Source organism: Populus trichocarpa, chromosome 12, assembly GCF_000002775.5.
Source record: "Populus trichocarpa isolate Nisqually-1 chromosome 12, P.trichocarpa_v4.1, whole genome shotgun sequence".
Classification (NCBI taxonomy): Eukaryota; Viridiplantae; Streptophyta; class Magnoliopsida; order Malpighiales; family Salicaceae; genus Populus; species Populus trichocarpa.
The window spans coordinates 14,923,012-14,944,424 of NC_037296.2; the positions used below are offsets into that span (position 1 = coordinate 14,923,012).

A 21,413-nucleotide genomic window follows, 5' to 3' on the forward strand; every position below is an offset into this window, starting at 1 on the left:
ATAAAGAAATGGGGGCAAAATTTGGCCAACCACTTTACTGTATTTACACTAGGCAATAGAATAATACTGTTCTAATCATCAACCCATTACTGCTTATTAAAAATCGCCAAATGGGATGGAGCAACTTTTTTTGCTTGATTATCTCCGTTTAGTCCTCTAGAGGGCTACATGTACATTTTGTTATTTTCTAACAGAAAAAAATTTGTTTTTTTCTTCCAGGGGACTGCAGATTGAATCTTTTACTTTGATACTCGTTGATTCTTGCTCTCCAATAGGACTATTTCAGAGTTGGGGACCGATTGATTCTTGGAATATTAAGAAAGTGGTCACAAACCCAACAAGATGATGATATACCACAAGCAATTCGCATCACATGGAAGACAGATGATCTTTAAAGCATCTTGGCTACTACAATGCTTTTAAATGATTTGTCACATGATCTGTACAACCTAGCAAGAAAATAAATGAAAACATAGGGCTAGGGCTTCGGCAGCAGGGCAGTGGCAGAAGGTAGTGGTAAGCATGGCCTATATTTATGATCAGACGCCCTTGACCATGGAAAACCCAGCAAGAGTTCTTCTTCGAGGTTCTTAGAATGTGTCAAGGTTGATGATGAAGACCAGGTACGTTACAGCTAAGTTTTATGTGCAAAATACGTGTGCACATGTAACCTCTCAAACCTCTACAATCAATCACATCAAACCATAACACTAATTACCAAGATTATTTATACAAAAAGTTTATAGTCGTAGAAGGCCCCGCGAATTCCCCACGCTTTAGCCCATTGATTCACCTATCCTTATAAAGTAAGGTCTCATCAAACTTATAAACAAAAATCTCTTGTGTATTCTCTTATGTGTCAAAAACCCATATGCTATTTTTCTATATAGGGACATCCCTTTCATTATAAATGGCAAATACTAATTCAAATGTGCCTCAAGCTGACCAGTCACCACCACCTCAACCTTCAAACCCATCCATACAAGTCCCTGACCCTCCATCCTCTATTCTGCTCCCAATCCTCCAAGATGATCAATATGCACCTCATTCCACCTCCTCGAACAAGTCTCCAAGATTAATTCCTTCTCCAGCTGGATCTCTGGGTCAACCATTAACGGTGAGACAGGATGAATATTCACCAAGGTTCGGGTTTCCAGGCCAACCTGTGAGTGGAAGGCAGGATGACCAATCACCAAGGTCCAACCGATCCTCAGGTGGGTCATCGACTCAGCCCACAAGCGGAAGACACCCGAGTTATAAGGGAATTAGGTTACGGAGCGGGAAATGGGTATCTGAGATCCGGGAACCACGTAAAACTACGCGTGTATGGCTTGGTACGTATCCAACTCCTGAAATGGCAGCCGCCGCTTATGATGCGGCGGCTCTAGCCCTTAAAGGCCCTGATGCACCACTAAATTTCCCGGAATCGATTCTTTCCTACCCAATACCAGCCTCAGCATCCTCTAGTGATATAAGGGCTGCAGCTGCTAGTGCAGCATCAACCAGGTCGCCGAGACCTGAAGCTGGGCCAAATCCTGAAAGGGACCGGCTTGAAACAGAAGGCACATCATCCAGTACTACCACTGCTGACATTCAATCAGGACAGGAATTCATCGACGAGGAAGAACTTTTGAACCTGCCCAGTTTGCTAGTTGACATGGCAGGAGGAATGCTTGTAAGTCCACCAAGAATAAACACGCCATCTTCTGATGATTCACCAGGGAATTCCGATGCAGAAAACCTATGGTCCTACCACTAAAACCCAGTCAGCCAGCTACATATCCAGCCTCGTTTCTCCATGGAAATTTTTCATGGTACTAGCTGCCTGCTTCTCGGTTTTGGTAAAAAAGAAGAGGTTGAGGTCACTCGGTGGACCAATGGATGGCTCTTATTCAAGATTTTAGCGTTGAAGTGGTTTATAGGTAAAGGTTAAAGAAGTAGGTGGATTAACTTTGCAGCTACAGTGGTTAGCTTTAAAGTTGTCAGCCAGAGCCAGAGCCAGAGCACGTCTCTCTCTTTCCATATAAATGTTTTGTCTTGATAAGACTTCTGAGAGAGATCTTTTCCCTTGTAGTTTGATAACTGTCCCTCTCATGTATTTGATATTTTATGGAACGAACAGCCTCTCCTTCCAAGTTTTTACTCCCATTTTTCTTTCTTCATTTTCTCTCCCCTTTCGAACAATGCAAAGTTCCATTCACCTTGAATTTCCATTTCGCTTCATTTTCTTCCCTTCCAATTACATTGTAAGAAGTTTTAGTTTCAAGTCTCTCACTTTGATTCTTAGGGTACTGTCTGACAATGCAAAAAGAATTTTAATAAAAATAAATTTAAACTAAAAAACATTAATTTGATTATTTTTTATTTATTTTAGCATTTTCGATTATAAAATATACTGAATAAAAAAAACTTCAATTTGATATTTTTTTAATCCATAATATATCATGAAAAACACTTCTAATCATATTTTAAAAACATTAACAAGCAGGATCTTAATAAATTAAGCAATCCTTAATGATAATGTAACTCATGGAAGAGATGACTAGTATATATATAAAGATGGAGACTCTCAGCCAGCATCTTTTGAGCTTTAAAAATTCATGTCTAGAGGACCCCTGTAAATTAAACATGTATGGTTTCAGTGAAAAGATATTTAATTATGTTGATCAATGATTAAAGCATCCTGGCTTCACCAGTCAAGGTCTTTGACATGAACGTTAGCAAATCATGACCAAAGTTTGAATTTGTGCGACGCCCATGTGGATCATTGTTTTGAAATTCTTGCAATAAATTCGACTTGGGATGATATTCATTATGAAAACAAATATTTTTTGCAATATTGTACCAAACTTGTGAGATCTAGAATTTAAATCACAAATAACTTCCTCTAAAAAATTTAAAATTCTAACAGAGTTTCATAAAATTTTTAGAAAAATAACACATATTATAAAAGTATTATAGAAATAATATAATTTGAAGATAATTGTTGCTGAGAATAGCAGTTGAGCACAACTATTATTGGGAATAACAGTTGTTCAAAAAATCATCTCTTTCAATTCAATTAACATGCATAAAAAGTCAATCAAAAATTTTATAAAGATTCAATGAATAAAAAAATCATCGAGAATACACCGAAGCTCCGTTTTCGACTCTTTCAATATTGTTAGAAAGATCTTGACGAGACAATTCTAACCACACCTTGAAAGACCATCAAATATGATTGTAATTTATTAGGGGTTTTGTTCGGGGTTAATTTTATAATATATTTTAATTTATATACCATATCATATTAGAGATGTCAAGAAACATTTTGATATTAAATCAAATATAGATATAGTAAAAAAGAAATGTCTTAGTACTTTTTTTTTTTTGCCCAAGAAAACTTATGACTATCTAAGGCTATGTTTGTTTTTCGGAGTTCACTTTTCAGGAAACTACTTTCCAAACTTTCCTGTTTTTGTTTGCCATTAAGAAAGTTGGCCAACAAAAAACACTTTCCAGTCAAAGAAAAATTTGGCTGGGTTTCTAGGAAAGTGTTTTCCTAAAAAATTTGGGTGGAAAATACTTTCCGGAAGTTGTGAAAAATTTAGAAATGTCATATTATTTGTTGTTTATATCATTTGTTTCTCAAACTTTTGATTGCTATATATATTTTGTTTTGAATATTTATTTTTCAATTTCATCTCTTAAAATTTTATTTTTATATTAACTTTGGTCCTCATTTTTATAATTGTTATTTGCTTTTCCCTTATTATTTTTTGATTGAAATTTTTTATGTATCAAATTTGGTCCTCATTTTTTTTATTGTTACTTATTTTATTTGAAATAATTTATGAAATGTTAATTATTATTATTTTAATTTCTTCATCTTTTTATTTTTTTTTATTTTTTAGATTTGATCTCTATTATTTTGATTATTATTTATTTTATTTGAGATAATTTATGAAATTATATTTTTTTTCAATTTCATTCTCATTCAACTTTTTAATTTATAAGATTTGTTCCTCATTATTTTAATAAACTTGAGAAAAATAAAACATTAATAAGTTATTTTCCAGCTCATTTTCCATGACATAACTAAACACTGGAAAGTGTTTTTCAATTTATTTTTCATTACATTGCCAAATATCAGAAAATAATTCACTTTCCCGGAATTCACTTTCCAAAAAAAACTACTTTCTAACAAACAAACATGACCTAAAACAAAATTAAATGAGCTTCCTCGAGGAGGCCTTGGGAAACCCGAATGATGCACTTTCTTAATAAAAGCAACCGTAGTGCGACTTGGTTAGCGAATTGTGATTATACAATAGAAATGCATCCGCTTGATCATCCATCATGTGAAATTTTGTGTCTTTCTCTTTAGCTAATATTGTTGGAATGATTTTTGAGATCTGTAATCTTTTAGTTTATGTTTGAACCTGTTCATTAAAATAATAAATAAAGTGAAATTGTTCACTTGGCCTTATGCACCTAGTTTTTTTTATTATTATTGTCCATTTGGTCTATTAATGGCTAAACTACATGTTCTATGTCATTTGAGTCCCTCTGGCCATCTATAATATTTGTGTGCATGTGTAGAGAGAGCAACATATGGCAACCTTATGATATGCAAATAGGAAGTGCAAGCCCAAAAGTTTGGTGAGGAAAAAATGTCCAAAATCAGACACTTGGGAACCCGTGCATGTAAGATGCCCTTTCAACCCTGTTTCAACTTGTAACTCAGCTTTGGCTGCTCACTTAAACAAAAAAATAAAAAAAATAAAAAAAATAAAAAAATCATGCGACTAAGCAAGTGGACACCACATTTATTATTATATATTTGATTTAGCTATGTAAATGTGTATCATATATAGACTTTATAAAGTATGACATTTTAAAGGAATAATAAAGTAAGTGTGTGTTTGTCATTAATTGTGATAGTTTTTTGCGGTTTTGAAAAAACAAATTTTAAAAAAATATAAATCATAGTTTTTCTCAAACACAAGTTTTTACCAAATTTAAGATAAAAAGCACATTGAAGCAAAGAAAACCAAATAAATTTTAAAATTAAGATTAAGCTAAAAGCATTTACAACCACACTACACCATAATGTCAAATTAAACCTAAATAAAAAAAATTTATTATGCAATTTTTTTTAACCATAAAAGTTTAAATCTCATGTAAAATAGAAGCGGAATTCTCATGAATCTCTTAATCTTAATTTTCAAAAAAACTATCTTATCCTAAACATTTAAGATACTAGATGAGACCTCAAAGATATTTTATATTTTCCTTTAACACGTTCTCTTAAATAAAAATATTTTAGACTTGAAACTTAATATATAAGGCCTCAATAGTAGTTTTTTATTTCTCTCCAATACACAATTTTAAATAAAAAAATTTTACGCTTGAAACTTATAGATATTCACCATTATCTTGTGATTAACTAGTTAGAATATGATGAGTAAGATTTAAACTTGTGACTATATATTTGTTCATCAAGATTTGGTATGATCTCAAAAAGTTATCACAATTTAATTTCTAGGAAAAACCTTAATTTTATATTATTTTTTAATAATAACAAAATAATATGATTGTACTGAAAGGATGAACCCTAGCGATAAAAAAATTTTGGTACAGAAAATATATCGTTGTGATTAAAACAAGAGAAAATATTAAAAAAAAATGATTAGATTCTATATGTGCTCTCACTTCAAGAAGAAATTAAGAGCCATATATATATATATATATATATATATATGTGACTTAGCAAAATTCTCTACGTCGATATATTTACTTAATTATTAAGGACTTTAATTTCCACGGTCAATTTTGATGTCATTACTTCATAAAGCAATTGTAGATCAATCTTATGACTTCTATCAAAATCGATCGAACTGGTTCCAACTACTTAAAGTACTGCTTCCACCATGCGAAGAAAATACATCCTGTAAATTTGAAAATAAAGTAAGTTGCCCTAAGTCGGCCATGAAAGTAGTATCCATGAAGGTCTGGAAGATATGAACAGATTAGTGCATGCATGAACAAATTATATATTTAGTGGGATTAGTCTTCTAAAGATTAAAGTTAGATGATTAAAACAGTAAAGTTTTTTTGAATTATTAACAACCCTTTTATCATCTAATTAATTAGATTCGAGAAGAATTAATTGTTTGCTAGGAACGACCGACGCATGGAAAATTGAAGCAACCTAGGAGAATATGACATCTAAACTAACCGTGTCCATACCGTGCGTGATCTGTCATTATTTCATGTTTGAATCATACAGCAATTCCTTACCTAGTAATCGAAGAATCGTACGTGTCCTCTGACAATGTAGTAAGGTTTCAATCTTGAAACTGACATCCATGGTTGAATGATTCTAGTCCTGCTTTTCTTCTTCTTTTTTCTTCCGTCTAGATGTAAATATTTAGATGTTCAATAGTCGGCATAATTAAGATCTGTTGAAGCTAGCTAGGCAATCCACAAAAAAGGCTGCATGAAACTATATATATATATATATAGAGAGAGAGAGAGAGAGAGAGAGAGAGAGAGAGAGGTCCCACGGCCACGGCCAAGATTTGAAGAGATTAAGGTAGACAAGCTAATTTATACGGGTCCTTTTAGATTTGCATGTCATTTTTTTCCTCTTGCGCTACAGTTGAAAAGAAATGCGAGCATTCATCACCAATGGGAGGGGTTGTATTTTCATTAACTACTAGGTAAAATAAACAGGGCATGTTGCTTTAAGCCATGATCTCCCCAATCCACACACACAATCATTAGATTGTAATATTTTCTTAGAAAAAATTATTTGTCTTTTACAGTTTGACGGAGCCTCGTGAAAATGCATAGAGAACAAGGAGATCTTCTTTAATCCATCTCTCCAATCCACACACAATATCATTAGATTAGGTTGCTTCAATTTTTTGTTTAACTAGGAAGTTAAATTTTATAATTTATTTTGATTTGTTTTTTATATGATTATCTTAGTTTCATGATAAAAGTTCTAGATTTGACGAGTTAAATAAGATTTTTTATTATTATTATTTTTATGAGGTTATCTCGGTCTTATTACTTGGGTCATGGCTTTGACAGATTAACTCGAGTTTTTTTATATTTTTTAATTAATTTTTTTAATATCACCCTTATTGATTGAAAATAAGACTTCAAAATTTATTTCGATTTGCTTTCTATAGGGTTATCTTGATCTTATGACCCAGATCACAGATTTAAAAGGTTAACTCGGGTCGCTTTTTATATTATTTTTTAATTATTTTTTTCAATTTCATCCTTCAGCATTGGAAATTAAATTTCATAATTTATTTTTTATTTTCTTTATAAAAAGTTATCATAGTCTCATAATCCGAGTATTGAATTTGACATGTTAACTCGAGTTGACTTAAGTGACTTAAATATATTGTTATATTAATATATAAAAAATAGTTAAACTATGTTTACATGGGTTTTCCAAGTTGTTTTTGAACATGTAAAATTAATTAGGTTACACCGGGTTGACTCTTACATGGCTTAAATTATTTTTCACCAAAAAATATTAGTAACTTCTGAATATTTTTTTATGTACGAAAAAAAATAACCCGGCAGAAACTATAGCTTTAAATTATTTTCACTAAAAAAATATTAGAAACGTCTAAATATTATACGATTAATTAATTAACTTGGCTCACAATAAACAGGTTTGCTTTGGCAAAAGGTAATCTCCTTTTGCTGTTTTTTTCTATTAAATAGGTAAAATCTTTATATAGAGAGATTAATGTGAGATTTTGATTAATATTAAAAATTACTTTTAATCATGTAAAAGTTAACCAAGATAATTAAGTAAATTAACTTGCATTTCTCATGTACTACACCATTCACTAACTTGAATTATATTTTAATTATCTAAAAATATTTTAGTTTAATATTGTAATAATACTAACAAATATCAAAACGAAAATTTTAAATATGGTTTTAAGGGAAATATTTTGAGCCAGGACAACCACAGCCATCCGATCTACCCTAAAGTTTTAGTTACCAATAAAACCATTCCTATCATGTTAATTATGAATACAATGAATCCCATTACATTAGTTGAACGTCATATTTAATTTTAAATTAAAGATTTAGATTTCAATTAAAAGATGATATGTAATATCCCACCATTCCTTACATAATAAATCAAATACCTTGATTGAATTACAATTTTTCTAAAATAAAAAACCTTCATTTTTAATTCCTTAATTTCACATAATTTATGATTTACACTCAATAAAATCAATATCTTTCCAAAAACAATTATATATCCATCAAGGCAAGCGGCCTTGAAATGTTTTCTTCTTCTCCTTCTTCATGTAACTTGAAGCAATAATTGTTCAAAGCTGCGATGCTGTAAAGTAAAATGATTGCGATTCCATTCTAAAAGAGGAAGATCATGAAGATCATGACAGGAAAAGGGTTGGTCCCCGAAGAAACAGACTATCAGTAGAAAGTTATCCTATGAACACCACCAACCCCAAAAATCAATATCCTAAGAAGATTCTGTGGGTATAAGTTATCAGGGATTAAATTAGTCTTGCGGCAATTCATAGGTTCAGTTCACCTGGTTTTACACTGTTCAGAATGCGGCTAGAAGAAGGGGGGCAAATGGAAAGTATTTTATATTTTACATTTTTTTTTAGGTTTTTTTAAATGTTTTTGATGTGTTAATATTAAGAACTTTAAAAGATATGATAAGAGAAATTATTTTAATATGTTTTAATTAAGAAATATTATTAAAAAAAACAGAATACTTCTATTCTTGTTTTCTCATTGTTGAAATTGTAAAATTCACTTGCTTTATAGTGCTCTCTCTCTCTCTATCTCTCTCTCATTAAAAAGAAAATCATTTAGTCATGGCCGACGTCAAGAAGAAATTGAAACGTGGTTCTACCTCTCTCTCTCTCTCTCTCTCTCTCTCTCTTCAATAGACAGCCGAGGTTACTATAGTTTTTAGATCCAGTCCGGTTTAAGATTCGTGTTCTAAATTCTGATCGGTTCACGGGTTTTGACCGGGTCAATTCTTAAAAAAAAAAAACAACGTCGTTTTAGTAAAAAAAAAAAAAACAAAAATCAAAGGGTTGCAACCTGGTTTTTGACAAGGTCTTGCCGGGTCAGCCAGGTCACACCAGGTTTTTCCTTCCCCTGTTTTTTCTTCAACCCGGCCCGGTTCCATCTCCGGGTCGGCCGGGTCCCAGGCCGAGCCGATTTTCAAAACTATGGAGGTTACTATCATAGTTCTCGTACATCTAGTTTTAAAATCTGGTCCGACCGGGTGGGTTAATTCGGGGTTCCATTGATCCGCAGCTGAAACTGAGTCGTGTTTTTTAAAAAATAATAGTTAAAAATTCAGTTGACCCGGCAAGATCCGGTTACAACCCATTGACTATTTTTTTAATTTTTACAAAAATAACGTCGTTTTGATTTATAAAAAAAATTGGGGTTGACCCAGTCAAAAACCATGACTCTAGCCTTGGGTCAGGCCGAGTTTAAAAACATTGCTCGTACATAACAGATGCTGAGAACACGATTTGAATAGTGTTTTATAAAATTTATTTTTTTATTTAAAATTTATTTTTATATTTTTAAATTATTTTAACATATGCTAATGTTAAAAATAATTTTTTTTAAAAAAAAAATTATTGTAAAGTATTTCCTAACAAAAACCACATTGAAAAACAATAACCATTACATTTTCATACGCTCTCTATTTTATGTCTGACTTGGTTTGGGATCTGAATCATTGCTTGTCAGGTTAATCTTTAGATCACTAGATCAATATTTTCAATTAAAAAAATTAAAAAACTAAAATAGCATCATTATAAATAAAAATAAAAATAATTAGAGTTAACAAGATTAAATATTCTCAAATTTAACAAGGTCAAATTACTTAATCGACCCATCAAATCACATGGGTTTGATCATATTAATATTTAAAATGATTTGAAAGCAAAGCCAACTCAAGCTCAAGTTAGGCTCTAGATTAGCAAGTTTTTGAATCAAATTGAGGGTGTTTGGATGAGAGGTATGGTTGGTTTTTTTATATGGAATCTACATGAAAAGGTATGTATTTTTTGCTTTTATGAAGTGTGATTTATACTTTAAAATAATTATACCATTAAAAAAAGCTACTATATCTTCCAACCAAACACACATTTAATCACACCGACTGAGTTTTATAGCTATAATAACTACATGGTTTATTATACAGGTACCATTTCCAGACTAGTGAGATTTTTTTTTTTTGAGATTTTTAAATACACACTAAGGAAGCGTTTGCCATTTGGGAACGCGGTTCAACCCGCGTTTCCAAAAAATTTAATTTTTTATTTTTGCTAAAATTTAATATGGTTTGTACGTTTTGGATCGTTTTGATGTGCTGATGTTAAAAATAATTTTTAAAAAATGAAAAAACATCATTGACATGCATTTTGGCACGAAAAGTTATTTAAAAAGTACCCGCAACCACACTACCAAACACGCTCTAAATGCAATTTCGGACCACGTATACGAACGAAACTTATTGGCTCAACAATTATTTTTCAGAAATGAAATGACCACTTCTGCAAAAGAGTCCTAACCATGGCAGATTCTGGACCACCCTTCTGACCCCATGGTCCTCAATCTATACAATGGGTAAAAAAAAATTCGCTCTTTTTAAGCCCACTTGTGTTGTTCTTGGATCTCAATGATAAAATAATAACATTTCTATATTTAATAAATTCTAAAATATTTTGGTTGGAATATAGGTGGGTGTGACGAGAATCCTAACAAATAGTGAGACTAAATAAAAACCATGAATATATTTCAACCATCAGATTTATTATTAGATTTATTTTTTATTTATCACTTATCTTCTCCAAATATGTATGTGTGCAGAAAAAAAAAAAAAAAAGGCTTATTGAGTAGCTAGAACGTACAAAAATATGAGCCCCAGTCCTTCTCCATGCCTGACGTCCAAAGTTGCATAAAAACTACAAGGGACCCAACCAATGAGTCACAATCGGGTCCAATTTTCAAGGTCCAAAATGAACTGGCCCCATAATCTTCCAGGTGGTCATCATTGTGGCCCACTTTGACGCCTTCTCCCAGGAACTTGATGTTTGAATCCTAAGAAAATGTGGGGAAGAAGATGAAGATAGCAAAAGAAGAAAAGCCCACTGCACTGAAAATCCATACATAGACAGTGATGAACAGATGAGATAGATACACATTTCTCTCTCTTTTTTCATTGCGACAAACCTCACATTTCTTTCTCTCCCTCCATTGTTGGTTCTCTCTCCAGCCATCCACTCATAGCAACTACTGATCCCTCGCCATCGATGCCGCCGCCGCCGCCACCACCACCTATAAGAGCTCTATCTCACCTTCCCCTCAATTAATTTGTTATTTTGCCTGGCTAATTGTAGATTTTCTTGGGTTAGGGTTTAGTTTAGGGTTTTTATTGGTTTTTCCTAAATTATCTATAATTTGAGATTGATTAGATATAAAATTAAGTAAGTGTATATATTGTCTTACTTAGAAAAAAAATCGATGAATTGTATTGTTTTGATATATTAATATTAAAAAAATATTATTTAAATATATTTTTAAACAAAAAAATTCTTTTAAAAAAAAAACCCTATACTGCTATCTTTCAACTAACATCATAAGTATAATGCGTGTTTTTTTTAGGTAAACTATTCAACCTTTTTTCTTAAAAAAAAGTTAGTACAAGAAGAGCAAGCTGTGAATGCGGGACCACGTGTACATAAAACGCATGTGGACTACGCGTTTCCGCGGAAAAACCACCGGCTCTCTGGCAGTTGGATCAACCGTAGAAAACTAACCGTGTTTGTGGGAGTTGGGTGACGTCATTTTGAAAGGTATCCATCCCTCTCTGCCCATCTGCCACCTCATCACATGCCTCGCCATCATTTTCATTGCCTTCTGTCCCAACTCTCTTTCCTTGTGCGCTTTCCACGATACTTCTTCAATTACTCGTCAATAATAACGATTTTTCAAGGCTTAATTTCATCCATACAACTAATCTTTCAATTTTTTATAAATTAGTGTATGATATAAAAATTATACATGAACCGGTAATATTATATCCGTGGCAATTCATGTCTAATTTTCATATATAAAATGATTTACATCGAATCATATTTAATTTTAATATATATTTGTGTTTAATTTTTAATCATATGTGCTACATTATGAGATTTAGAAATACGGGTTGCACACCAAGTTCAACCATTTTTTAAACAAACTTTTATTTAAATAAAAATATCATTAAATTAGAAAGTGGTTTTATTGATTTACTAATTACAATTAAATCAATAAAATAAAAAAAAATTAGATTCTGTTTGGAAATACCACGGGTGCAACTATAGCCGCACTGCGATTCCAAACTCCAAACGGGCATTATTTAATGCAAAAAGTCGGCGATCAATTGTCTCTTCAACCCATAATACCAACACCTTTGACTCTGACAGCCTAGAGGCTTTAAACACCCACTAGCAGGGAACCATCTTGGAAGGTCAAAATCACACGTGTCACTCCAAAAATCCAACTGGTCTCGAAGCCGGATACAGCTGGTCCTTAGCCACCAAGCAAGCGAAGCAAAACTCAGTCCTACTTAACTAGATTCTTCCACTACATCATCAAATCAAATCAATCCATCAGTTTCATATATCTTGTTAAATATTTACCAGAATCTATGTGCAATCCGTGGGGGCCTTAGCTGGCTTCTCTCCAAATGCGTGTGAAGTGCACAGCTTCTACTGGGTCATTACAATAACATATATATATAAAGTCCCCACCTTAAAAAAGAAGCAAACAAGTTAGCAGTTCGAGCTAGCATACTTCAGTTCTACTCTCTGTTTTTTTCTTATTTAGAGTACATATTCAAGATAAGAAACAAGAACCCTTTAAGGTTTAAGGATTGTTATGGATCTTTTCAGTCATTATTCTGATCCAAGCCCATTTGGGGCAACAGATTTCTGGTCAGTTTTTAATGAGAATAATGGTATTAATCAAGAACAGTGTTCTTATTCTCCTGTTCTTTCAGATAGTAGTATTAGTAGTAATGTTACTACAAGAGTTCAGCCAGCTCCAAATTTTTCTGATGAGGAAGTAATGCTAGCTTCGAGGAATCCGAAGAAGAGGGCAGGGAGAAAGAAATTCAGGGAAACAAGGCATCCGGTGTATAGAGGGGTGAGGAGGAGGAATTCAGGTAAGTGGGTTTGTGAAGTTAGAGAGCCCAATAAGAAATCAAGAATTTGGTTAGGGACTTTCCCTACTGCTGAAATGGCTGCTAGGGCACATGATGTTGCTGCTTTGGCATTGAGGGGTAGGTCTGCTTGCTTGAATTTTGCGGATTCTGCTTGGAGGTTGCCGGTTCCGGCTTCTAGTGAAGCTAAGGACATTCAAAAGGCTGCAGCTGAGGCAGCTGGGGGTTTTCGGCCGGAGGGGTGTGTGGGAGGTGAGTTGATGAGGACGGGAGATGAGGGGGAGAAGGCGGCGGAGACTACTGCAGAGGCGGGGGAGGAGGTGTTTTATATGGATGATGAGGCTGTTTTTGGAATGCCAGGGTTGTTGGCTAATATGGCTGAAGGGATGTTATTGCCACCACCTCATTGTGGTGGTGGAGGGGATGGTTGGGATAACATGGAAAATATTGACGCTGATATGCCATTATGGAGTTTTTCTATATAGTTTTTTGTAAGTGATAGAGTAATTAAGATAAGAGTCGATGTTGTCTGTACTTATATTTTTTACTAGTACAGATACAATTGAATATTGTGGCGGTTTAGGTTTTCTGGGTTAGAATGGATTGTGTGGAAGAAATCTGCGGGAGAGAGTGAAAATTGAAGAAGCTACAGGATGTAGGGTTACTGTTCGTGTGTCAAAGGAATCACAATCGCATCATGTAATAATGGCTAAGCCATAATCTATTACTGTAATAGTGAATAAACAAATTAAATGCGAGAGAGTTCTGCTTTTAAGCCTCACCTTAGGCTTCTAGCCCAGTTTTCTGTTTGCTTGTCCGAGGTCATTTCTCAGCCTTTTCGACTGCTCATAATTCAGCAACAACTGCTTATTAGCACACAAAATATTCTTATTTACACTTAATGCACCATTCGAGTCTCTTTCTAGACCTCCTGCTCCTGCCAAATCCAGATTGCTCCTTGCAGCGACAGTAGTATTGAGCTTGAACCACCCAACTGGAGGAAGATTCCAACTGATTGACTTCTCTACTTTAGTGCTAGAAGCTATCTCCCTCCTGTCAAATCATCTGTTCACTTGACTTTCTCGACAAATGTTCCACTCCACATGTTGCAGCTCTCCTTCTTTCTCCACATAAACTACACTATTTCATAGTCCTCCAACTGCTTCCTTAAAATTCCCATCAGTCACATCAAAGTTTAAACAATCCATCACTAAGAAGTCAGGACCATTTGTGTGTGGGAAGCAGGAAGCTCCAAACCTGTTTAGCAGTGGCGCGGTCCTGCATAGGATGAAGAGAGTCTTTGCTAGTTGTTTCATTGAATTTTTCCCGTTGAACCAATGGTAGCATATATTTGACCATTTGGTATAACACTAAAAATGCTAGATGTTGAAGAAGAAAGACACATCATAGCATGTTTATCAATGCAACGATAAACATGATCAAACCCCAGCTGCAGAACCATATTCATCCTTCTAAAAGAATTACAAGGTTCCAGTCTTCTATTTAGCCTGCCACACAGGCCACATAGACATATTCGAGGAATCACTAGTGCTTTTTTTTCTGAACCGGATTGCTGGTACTTCAGAAGTATCCTCTGCAATTAGTCTTAACAAACGCAGTTCCATGTTCAAGCTAGAAAGCTACAATTCACAGAAGCACTATACCTCGATCAAATTCAAGTGAAAACTAGACATCATGGGATTCATCTTCCAGCAAAAGTTTCACAAACCACGATTACAAAGCTAAACAATCTTGCACTCCTCACTTTTAAAGAGAGGATAAATATAATTTCCACATAACCTCGCCTTTTTGCTCATCGATTGTACTCAAACAAAAAGATTTCACAATATGAAATGAAGTCAGTAACCCATAATTCATGAAGATGGAGTTACCTTAACCTGCAAACAAACAAAGAGCAACAAAAACTAACAAATAGCTAGCAAGAGGAAGATTAAACAAAAGTGAAAACACCATATTATTTGGTCTCAATAATTGTCATATTCAACAATCAGACAACAAAAGTACTTGGCTCCTATATTCTCTTGAGACATTAAACAAACACGTGTCTGACACCAATTTACGAGCTGCTAAAGCTATGATCTCACTTCTCGAATGATTCCCTCGTCAGAATCCAACAAAGCTGCATCACTCAGAGTGCTTTGATGCTGTTTTTCTTGCTCTTGCTGCTGCTGTTGCTCAGCGTTCATCATCTGCTCCATGTCCTTTAGTCTAGTCCTCACCACACTTGTAACCAAAACTGCAACAACAACAAAAATAAATAAATACATTAAGGCTTGGCATTACAGAAAATGGGTTTTTTCTCGGTGATCTTACTGGCGGCGGTGCCAATGGTCCATGCCCAAAGGATCTTCAAGCCTGGACTCGTCTCTCTCGTCATTTTAGAAGAAGAAATGCTGCTGCTTTTTTGTTTTTTTACGGAGTAATGATATGCTATGGGTTGGGACCGTTGGGTATTGGAAAGGAGTTAGCTGGGCTTGATATGGGTTTAAGTAGTTACCTGTTTAGTTACTGAAATTAGAGTAAAAAACTTCAACGTCTTGCAGTTGCTGTAAGACAATTACTGATTTTTTTTATTTAGAAAATTATTAAATTAATATATTTTTAGTATTTTATACAGGTTTTGATTGGTTGATGTTAAAAATTTTTTAAAAAAATCATTTAAATAAAAAATATTTTAAAAAGTACAATACACAATTATTATATTTGGTTAAAAACCAATGAGATAGGACCCACCAATAATGAGGCTTGAACCTCAATTTTTTGGCTAGCTACTGCAGTCTATTTTTGCTTGGAAAGTTTTTTATGTGATATAAAGCTATTTTACTGTTTTTTTATCGTTGAAATTGCCATAAAAAGTCTTTGCATTATTATTTTTTATTACTTCAGTTATTTTTAGTATTAACATCAATTTCGATAATAGTTTTAACCAAAAATTTTAATTACTTTTTATTTAACCGTTATTTTAACTAAATTCTTATAAAATCCAATTAATAGAAATTAAAAATATTTTTTAAAATTTATTTTTTAAAATTCCAATCATGAAAACCACTACGGTATCAAATACAATCTATCTCTTAACAGTTACTCAGGAATAGCTTTTTATATCGTACATGACTTCCCCTCTCTCCCTGTCGGCTGTCAGGATGATGGCAGATGGAACTACAGGGAAGGAGGTTTCTCATTCAGCACATAGCTAAAGGGACGACTATTGGCGAGATCATCATGATGCTCGAACGGCATTATCACCAACTTATCAAGACTGAGGTGTCTCTTTTCCACCTTCAAGTTATCGCCATGGACCTCAATCTCCCCTAATGGAAGCTGTAGATTCAAGGCTTGAACCCCGAGGTCCTCGACAGCAATGACCTCTCCCTTTTTGAGCCTCAAGAAAGCATGCAAAGCTTTTGCATTTGCTCAAGATTTGTGGCTTCAACAACTGAACTCTTCTGCAGTTCCATCAGTATCCTCATTCCTCAATCGCTCTCCTTTCCACCCATCGCACAGATCATTCACAAATATAAAGCCTGTTATCTTCTCTTCAGATAGTGCAGCACCAGGACCTTCTTATTGGATTTCTATGAATGCAATCTTTGTTGACGAAGCAGCTTCCTCGTCAAATAAAGTGAGTCTGGCAAGTATTTTTAGCAGCTTCAAGAATTTCATCATTAAATCCTACGGGATAAAAGGGTGTGTATCTTTCTACAGAATTTGATGAGAAAGAGTTTAGATGAAACTGTAAAGGATGTTTTAGGATTCAAAGACAATGTAGTATCATCATTAAATCCTAAGTGATAAAAGGATAACAATGTTGCTGCACCTAAACTTGAAGGATCAAATGTACTTTAACCTCAAAATTCCTACTTATTGCAACATCTCTTATGTAACTCTGTTACTCATTGCACTAGCAAACACCATGAAAGAAGAAACCCACCATATCTATTAACAGAAAACACAATTTACACAAAAATTAGGTTACCCCAGTTTCTTTAGACAAAAAATAAAATGAAAAAAAGGTACAGAGATCTAAACATTGAATTTTGTTACAGATTCTATACCACATTTTGAAATAATCCAATGATCACCAATTGAAGTACAGATGAAAGGACCAGCAAATGCAAAGCATTTGGGAAAAAGGTATACACAAGGAGGTGCATTATAGTTGTTCAACAGAGAGGTATGTAAAGCGATCGGTGCTGTCCATCATCCATTTACCACAGGCACCGGGTAGAGAAATTCTACCTTGCTTTCTTGAGGAGACTTGATGTTCTAAACTCAGCATCATCCTTCACAAAGCTCCACCAAAGATATGTGAGTGGGATGGTAGTGGCATGCCAGAGAGCATGAGCATCCACAAATCCCTGGTAAGGCGGGAAGTCGTATATTTCCAACAGGATGGCAAGGCCGCCTCCAACAACTGCCACCCACAACTTGAGCCGGGATGGGTGGTTAGTTACACCGGCCCAGACTGCCCAAATGAGAAGTTGAGCTACACCCATGGCCACACAAACTTTCATGTTTAGATCTGCAAAATAATTTAACCATTCAAAACCACTTCCAATTGGCAAGCATAAGCTACCAAGTTAGACAACAACTGTTTCATCATTTAATCTTGGTCCAACTTTTTAACCATCACATACTTCAACATAACATTTCCTGGCACAATTTATTTTCAGGGAAGGAGCTTGTGGTTCCTTGGTCGAGCACCAAGTAGCAAAATGTAATGGATGTCCCTTGTCAGCAAATAAATGGCCTGTAGAAAAAAAATGTTGCTTTCTAAAGAATGGGGGAAGGGAGGTGTACTCATTTCGTGGAAAGTTCAGCTTGTCCAGGAACAAACAAGTTCCTTTGTCCAGCACCACCAAGTGGGCACAGTTGCAATGTCAAATTGTAGCAAATTAATGCCCCATAGTAGTAAAGTCAAATATGTCATTTTCAAAAGTATGAACGTATTCACATGATAGGTTTCATTAGCTCAATCAGGAATACACGGTTAAAAGCGACTTTTTATTTGGTCTAGGTGCTAACATATTGGAATTAGTGATACTCTATACCATGAGATTTAGCTTAATAGGATGCTAAGATGAATGATGGCATGACACAAAAGGTTAGACACGCAAGCAAATGAATTAAAAAAAAATGGAGATAATGGTTAAGTTGTGATCAGCAAAAAAATTCAAAATTGAATGCAATTTGAGTACAACAAAAACACGAGTCAAGACGAGAAAGGCACAGCACAAGAGATGGACCAGAAAAGAACAGCGAATAAAATGTGACAGGACCCTCCTGAGTGGGACCAAGACAAGGCTTCTTTAAATCAAACAAACACAAAGGAATAAGTTTGAACGGTAATGATATCCTGCAGCTCCCCTGTAAGTTTAAACAAAGGTCTATTATTGTACCTTGTAAAGCAGGAAGATTAGAAGACAAAAACAATTACCGTAATCCAGGTTGTAGAAGTTCAGATATAAGATATGTGTAGTAACAAATGCAATTATTGGAGCAGAGACCATGACCCTGGCAGCCTCATCTCTCATGCTGAAAGCTCGTAGTATTGCTAGAATAAGGGAAAACCCTAGTAATGCCACAGCAGATGAACAATCTAGTTTCTCGGTCAACTCAACATCTCTGCAATAAATTAAATTTGAAAATCACCCACCAGACAGGAGGACAAAACAGAAAACGTAATAAAATATTTCTAAATAGAAAGGCACATGTAGATATGACATTGTCACATTACAGCTAAAACCAATGTTTGCTGCCACGAATTAGCAGATTCAACATCTTTTTATTACAATGTAATTGATCAGGTAATATCTTCTACTCTGCTATAAAGCACCCAAAGGGCTTGTATGGTGTGGGATGACAAAACCCTCAAAACATATAAAATCCCAACTTAGCCGAAGATTATCTTCACCTTTCGAAATTAAGCACACATTCAAATTGTCAATAGGTAAGTTAGTTTTCCATGATTTCAAGAAGACAGCTTTAGGCCCTTTCCAACGAATTCTCTAACTAGTAATAATATTGCTCACCGACTGTGGAAAACAGCACTCCAGAACCACGAGTTCATCGATAGGATTCCATAGATGTGCCACAAGCCAGTATATTCATAGTAAGTCTTCTTACTTGGTGTCAGTTGCAACTTATAGTATATTAGGATGAAAAAGGATACCCAACCATGAAACTGAATGGCAAGATTGAGTGCAGAGAGAGCAACAGAAACAGGTTCCTGGGAACACAAAAAAAGTATCAATTTAAGATGGGTGATTGAAATATGCAGCAAGGATAGATCTTAAAGTTGAACTGGAAAATTACACATGGAAACCTGAAAGCCATAAGCACGGTGAAATGGCCATTTCCCATGATACTTGACAGGCTTGCCACCGAGTTTCTCTCTCTCTTCCTCTCTGACAAGCATGCAATGGTATTGGCAGTCACTACGACAGTCCCATTGTTTCCACTGCAGATACAGTGGCTCTTGTAGATACCATGGCCCACCCACTGGCTTCCCATCAGACGAGAATTTACAGTGTTGGAAGCATTTTTCCCCTACACATCCAGTTTTCTCACACTGCTCCACACAAGCCCTGGTAAATGAGTAACAGACATAATAACAACTATAGTTAATTCCAATTCTAACAAAATCAAATTGAAACAAAAATAGAAAATAGCACAAACATGCATAGGCAGACCATAGCTGGGACTGGGGAAGCTGCAGGGCCATCCAAAATTTTTATGGGACTGGGGAAGCTGCAGGGCCATCCAAAATTTTTAAACAGTGATTATGAACAATATGAGGATGACCGGTACCAACTACAGCCTCCAAGGATTATTTCATCTCCTGAATATTGATGCCCTCAAATTAACCAATCCTCTAAGCAAAACTCTAAGACACCCTGGTTTCCTTTCCTTGTTACTCTCCAAACATCACCGCAAACTGTCGTTCCGAAATCCATGAGAGAAGCTCAAGTTTTAAATTCCAACCACCACAAATTAACATCCTAGTTATAAAATACCTTTTCAATACGTAATTCATCAGAAGTAAGGCTTCTCATGAACACAAACAACTCAACAATCGCCAAGAAACAAGACATTCTACTCTAACACTCAACAGCTATTCATCGACGAATCATAACGACACAAAGAGAAGCAAACTTCCAACATGAAAAAAAAAACCGATACAAAAAAAAAAGGCTACAATTTCAATGCCTAATCCATCATTTCAGAATAAAAAAGCCAACATTTTTTACCTCTCAAATTCACATTCACAGTCAAAACTCAACAGCAACTACTACTTGTTACTGAATCCATTCAATAAAACAGATATTAAAGTCTAATCAACTCTAAAATTACTCAATCAAGATCAAATTGAAATGAAACTGAAACAAAGACAGAAGCTTTTACTTGTAAATCGGATCAGCATCACCATCACTCGCGTAAACCCCATGCGTTAAGAAGACTAGAAGCGAAACAAAAGCCAGAATCCCATGAAACGACCAACGAGCCATCTGAGTCATTGACAAAACAATAAAAGTCAACCGAAGAGAAAAAAGAAGAGACTTGTTCAGATTTCTACAAAAACAACGGCTGCTGATTGAGGTTGAGGTTGGAGTGATGAAGGCTTGATTGATGATTGTGATAGGAGTTCCATGGGAGTGAGTGAGCACTGAGTCGTGGTGCGTTATGTGTGAGTTGAGGACCGAGTTTTGGGTTCTGGATTAAATAGAGAGAGGAATCACTTGAGGAGCTAAGCTTTGCGACGATTTATGAGGTGACACGTGGATTGGTATTTTTGTGTTTTGTTCTTACTTTAATTGCCCTTACATTTTGAGGCTTATTACGGGATTGGATTCGTGGAGTTTTGATACGGTGCCGTTCAGGGGGAGTGGATTTTTGTCGGTGATTAGCCATTTGAGGGTATTCATGGCCATAAAAGACATAATTCGAAATCATTAATTATCGGGTTAATTATTTTTATTAAAATAATATTATCTTATTTAAAAAAAAAAAAAAACTAAAAACTTCTTGGAACTAACATGGTTGATGTCGGATGAAGTTCTATCATGTAAATCAAATCACAAGTTGAATTTGATCATATTAATTAAATTTTATTGAGTCAATATTTTCAGTTAAATATAAAACCTAACCCAATATTAGGTCA

At 34.6% G+C, this 21,413-nt stretch overlaps 3 protein-coding genes across 4 annotated transcripts; 2 read left to right on the plus strand and 1 right to left on the minus strand.

Annotated features, from left to right (window-relative positions):
* The first annotated feature begins 359 nt into the window (after positions 1–359).
* LOC7482152 (ethylene-responsive transcription factor ERF025) lies at positions 360–2,142 on the plus strand. Its single transcript, XM_002318811.4, has one exon. It carries the CDS (start codon positions 911–913, stop codon positions 1,757–1,759), a length of 849 nt encoding a protein of 282 aa, XP_002318847.3. The 5' UTR covers positions 360–910; the 3' UTR covers positions 1,760–2,142.
* A 10,671-nt stretch (positions 2,143–12,813) lies between these two features.
* Positions 12,814–14,012, plus strand: LOC7482117 (dehydration-responsive element-binding protein 1A). Its single transcript, XM_002318810.4, has one exon. The coding sequence runs from the start codon at positions 12,949–12,951 to the stop codon at positions 13,714–13,716; it is 768 nt and encodes a 255-aa protein (XP_002318846.1). The 5' UTR covers positions 12,814–12,948; the 3' UTR covers positions 13,717–14,012.
* A 3,156-nt stretch (positions 14,013–17,168) lies between these two features.
* LOC7482151 (uncharacterized) lies at positions 17,169–21,021 on the minus strand. 2 transcript variants are annotated; one of them, XM_002318214.4, is made up of 5 exons: positions 20,657–21,021; positions 19,578–19,839; positions 19,285–19,481; positions 18,690–18,877; positions 17,169–17,774 (listed from the first exon to the last, which is right to left on the minus strand). In XM_002318214.4, exons 1-5 carry the CDS (start codon positions 20,767–20,769, stop codon positions 17,488–17,490), a joined length of 1,047 nt encoding a protein of 348 aa, XP_002318250.1. In that variant the 5' UTR covers positions 20,770–21,021; the 3' UTR covers positions 17,169–17,487. The 2 variants fall into 2 exon arrangements, with proteins under 2 accessions (XP_002318250.1, XP_024438429.1); XM_024582661.2 differs by lacking the exon at positions 20,657–21,021 and having other exon boundaries at positions 19,568–19,839.
* Positions 21,022–21,413: the final 392 nt, after the last annotated feature.